The 5000-nt window shown below is 35.8% G+C and overlaps 1 protein-coding gene across 1 annotated transcript in view; it reads left to right on the top strand.

The window, feature by feature from the left end:
* Window positions 1-5000, top strand: part of LOC125039193 (glutamate receptor ionotropic, kainate 2-like) — a gene marked incomplete at its 5' end in the record, with an annotated part of 77309 nt that overhangs the window by 17240 nt on the left and 55069 nt on the right. Inside the window, one exon of the mRNA XM_047632975.1 lies at window positions 298-555. Coding sequence (XP_047488931.1) covers window positions 298-555 — 258 coding nt within the window. The remainder of the gene's footprint in view (window positions 1-297; window positions 556-5000) is intronic.

The following is a 5000-nucleotide window of genomic DNA, read 5'->3' as shown; positions in this document are numbered from 1 at the left end:
ATCTCGCTCTACCTTCTCTTCCGTATTATTTCCTTTCCTTGCTTCGTACTTTGTTTTCCTCCTGCTCCTCCTCCGTCTCCTCCGTTCCCTCGAGCCCCCCCCCCCCTCAAAAAAAGAGGGAGAAAGATAGGGGCAATAGAGGTAATTTGGGGGAAGGGGGGGGGGGGGAAGGAACGTTAAAAAAAAAACACGTAAAAATTAAAAAAAAAAAAAAAAAATCCTCATGACTCCGCATAGACTCACACTCCATCTCTCTCTCTCCCCTTCTTCCCCGCCCACGCCCTTCCCATCCCTAAGGTGCCCCAACGCGCGCCTCATCGCCTCTTTAGCTTCATGAACCCTCTAGCTATTGAAATCTGGCTCTACATCCTCGCTGCCTATGTGGTTGTGTCCCTCACCATCTACATCGTTGCTCGCTTCTCCCCCTACGAGTGGCAGAATCCTCACCCTTGTTACGATAATCATGAAGTGGTGGAAAATGACTTCACTCTCGGAAACTCCTTCTGGTTTACAATAGGGACGCTCATGCAGCAGGGATCTGATCTTAACCCGAAGGTACCGTTGTCAAGAGACCGATAGCCTTTGTCTTCTCTTATTCACCCTTTCTTTATATCCTGTTCCTCTTTTCCCCCCTTCCCCTCCTCCTTTCCCTCGGATACTTGTGTGTGGACTAATTTTTTACCTCGTCTCTTCCTTCTTCCTTTCGTTCTTTTATCCTATCCTCTCTTCCTTCCCTTCTTTCCTTTGTCTTCTTTTCCTTGTCTTTCTTCCTCCGTTCCTTGGTTCCTCTCTCGTCGGATCTTTTATCCTCCTTTTCCCTCTCTTCTTCCGTTCCTCCTTCCCCTACCTTCCTTCCTCCTATATTTCCTTCTTCACCTACTCCTTCTCCCTCCCTTTAACCTTATTCCTCTTCTTCCTACCTCACCTCCAACCCTCTCTCCTTCCCCTTCCTCCTTTCCTTCTTTTCTTCCTCACCTACTCCTCCTCCTCCTCCCTCCCCCCCTACCCTCCTTCTCCTTCACCCAAGCGAGGTCATTAACTGGCGGGGAAGGAAGCGAGGTCACACGGGGTCATTGATTCTTATCCTGTCTGCCTCAATGACTCCCTTATGAAATCTCTTCGGTGACCTCCTCCTCCTTCTCTCTCTCTCTCTCTCTCTCTCTCTCTCTCTCTCTCTCTCTCTCTCTCTCTCTCTCTCTCTCTCTCTCTCTTCCTCCTCCTCCTCCTCCTCCTCCTCCTCCTCCTCCACCCCCTCCTCCTCCTCCTCCTCCTCCTCCTCCTCCTCCTCCTCCTCCTCCTCCTCCTCCTCCTCCTCCTCCTCCTCCTCCTCCTCCTCCTCCTCCTCCTCCTCCTCCTCCGCCCCTTCCTCCTCCTACTCCTCCTCCTCCTCTCCTCCTCTCATCTTGAAGTCTTATAAGATCATTTCTAAACGATTTTTGACATATAATCTCTTTACGTAATTCGAAATCCAATGGACTTCAGAAAAGAGTAAGAGAGAAAAATAAAGGAAAGGAAAATAGAACGTCACACTTTCCACCCCCCTCTCTCTACCACCTTTAAAGAAAAAGGAATGAAAGAAAAAAAAAAAAAAAAAAAAAAAAAAGAGAGGGAAAAAAAGAAAGAAAGAAAAAAAAAGACTTGAGGGGTGAAAAGATGCTATTTTTTTTCTTTTTATATATGTATTTTTTGGCCATGTGTATTTGAGAAGTTTGGGATAATGATCTCAAGAAGAGAGAGGAGAGAGAACCCCCTTCCCCCACTTACCCCCCCCACACTTTCACCCCTTCACCCCCCCCCCCCCACCCCCGCCGGCTGCAGCCTCGCTCGGCCATCGCAAGCACCTATTCCCAAGCTTTGCAACACTATTGCATGCAACCTTCCCCCCCCCCCCCCCCCCCACCCCCACACCCCCCACACACACTCCCGACTCAAATACATCCTCTGCATGAACATCCGGTCGATAAATAGAAGTGCATGGCATCATGAAATATAAATAAAAAATCGTTTTGAATAATGGACATGAGAACGCACTCATTTTTAATTTTAAGTATGTCTGCATTTCGGAACGTTTGTTAAATAGTAAGTGTTGTTTTAATGGCGATGTCTGTGCTGTGGTTTGCAATGATAGTTTTGGTTGCAATAAAGTGATTAACAGTGATTGAAGTATATGGTGTGCTACCGGTAAGACTAATGATAATGATACTAATAACTTCTATAATACTAATGGTGAATGATAATAACAGTATGATGATATTGATAAAAATATGAATAATGCAAAAAACATATCTTTATTGTGGGGTTAATAATTTTGATGATAACAGAGACTGAAGTACTGCTGATAAGAATAGCATTTATAAATATAATAACCTATTCATAATAATAATCATGATAATATTAAAGATAATATAAATAGGTCAGATTTTTCTCTATAATAACTTTTCTTTGCAATTTCAGTATTTTTTTCTCTCGTTTATTACATTATTGCATTATTGGTCCATTTGTGGAATATATACACATTTTTTTTCGTCCAAATCACTGTTAAAATCTTTAGTAGTATAAAACACAAACAAACACACACACTCAGACACACATACACACACATGCACACAAACAAACAAACAAACAAATAGAAACAAAAAACATTCTCATTAACATCATTAAAAAAACTACAATAATCAAGAGCACTCAGAGACAAACACACAAAAACAAAAAAACAAAATAAACAAAAAAACAAAAACAAAAAAATAAATGAATGGAATCTGCACAAAGCTAAATCCTTTCGCTATTTGCACACAGGTATGTCATGTCATGTCATGTCATATTAAAAATATCTCTTTCGATTCACATGCCGTTCTGCCTTGTGTTATTTGGGTATTTGTGTTATGCAGTTGCTTGATCTCTATATATTTTTTTTTAAGTAAGTGTAAAAAAAATAATGCATGTGTTGTCTGGTCATTTTTTTGTGTCTGTCTGTTTGATGATTTGGGATTCTGTGGATATATGTGGTTATATATTTTCAGTTAATCGTCACGTTTCTCTTCTCCTCTCTCTCTCTCTCTCTCTCTCTCTCTCTCTCTCTCTCTCTCTCTCTCTCTCTCTCTCTCTCTCTCTCTCTCTCTCTCTCTCTCTCTCTCTTTCTGTCTGTCTCTTCCTCTGCATATTTATCTGTTTATCTGACTATCTATCTGCACACATACACACACACACATACAGTGTATATATATATGTATATATATATATATATATATATATATATATATATATGTTTATGTATGTATAAATATAAATATATATATATATACATATACATATATATATATATATATATATATATATATATATATATGGATACATATATATATATATATACATATATATATATATATATTCATATATATATATATATACACACATGTATATTCATAGTCATATCCACGCACATTTTCCAGACATTCTAAATCTTCATAATAGCGACACGAACCCTCTCCATTTCAACCCCCCCCTTCCCCCCCTTCCCATCTCCATCCCCCCTCCTCCTCCCCCTAAGGTCACCGCCCCCCCTTCTCCTCCCCCTATGGTCACTGCCCCTTTCCCTCCTCTCCCCCCCCCCCCCCCCCCCCCTGGACAAGCACTCATACCCAAACACGCTCACACAAAAGTCAAAGACAAAACGCTTTCTCTCTCTCTCACTCTCACTCTTTCTCTCCCTCTCGCCCCGTCTTGCAAGGCTCACTGTGCTTAATGTTCCAGCCCGTGACGTCGTTCTGTATCAAAGCTTCTCTATGCAAACACGTCTTAAGGAATTTTCTAAGACCTTTTGTCTTGTTGGTTCATTTTCTGCTTCTTCTTTTCATCTTGTCTTTTGTCATTTTTTTTTATTTCATGATTATTTTATTTATATATATATATATTTGTTTTATTTTAGCATTATGATTTTTTTTTTTTTGGGTGGGGGGGGTTGTTGTCATTCTCTTTATTATTATTTTTGACCATATTTTTAAAGTTATTATCATTCTTCTGATTCTTCTATTCTTCCTTTCTTTCGTTCTTCCTTACTTCCTTTCTTCGTTCTCCGTGTTCTTGTCTCGTTTGTTGTTTGTTGTTGTTGTTTTTATTAGTTATTACTCTTTATCATGATTACTGCTATTATCATTCGGTGTTCAAAATAACATATTTTTTTTTTTTTTTTTTTTTTGTTTTACTGATAGTGTTATCATATTTTGAATTGTTGTTATTGTCTTTATTACTAATATTATCCTTATTAGTGTTCTTAAAATAGTTTTCTAGTTTTTTATTACTGATATTATCATCATTATGATTATAAATATGGTAGGTATTGGTATTATCATTATTTATTATTGTTATTATTATTATTATTATAATTATAATTATTATTATTATTATCATCATTATTATTATTATTGTTATTATTATTATTATTATTATTATTATTATTATTATTATTATTATTATTATTATTGTGGTTGTTATTGTTATTATCATTATTATTATTACTATTATTGTTATAATTATTATTTGCATTATCATTGTCATTATTATAATAATCATAGTTATTACTATTATTATTATTATTATTATTATTATTATTATTATTATTATTATTATTATCATTATTGTTGTTGTTTTGTTATTACTATTATAATTATTGTCTGAATTGTTTTACTATTATTAATGTTACTTTTATTATTGTTGTTATTTTTATCATTATTTTTATTAGCATTATTATTATGTTTATTTGTATTATCATCACGATTATGAATGCTATCATTATAACCATTTTAATATCATTATTATCATTATATTATTATTAGTATTATTAATATTAAAATACTTTTGTTTATTTTGATTACTTTACTTGTTTCTTGTTTATTTCATATTTCTTTACGTATTTTAAGTTTCATCAAATTATCTTACTAATTTCATGCATTTTATTAATTAATTTTCACGCATTCTCATCTTTATAACGTTGTTTCAATATT

The sequence above is a fragment of the Penaeus chinensis genome, chromosome 26, assembly GCF_019202785.1.
Source record: "Penaeus chinensis breed Huanghai No. 1 chromosome 26, ASM1920278v2, whole genome shotgun sequence".
In the NCBI taxonomy this organism is placed as follows: domain Eukaryota; kingdom Metazoa; phylum Arthropoda; class Malacostraca; order Decapoda; family Penaeidae; genus Penaeus; species Penaeus chinensis.
This window is presented reverse-complemented; position numbering and strand designations above follow the sequence as displayed.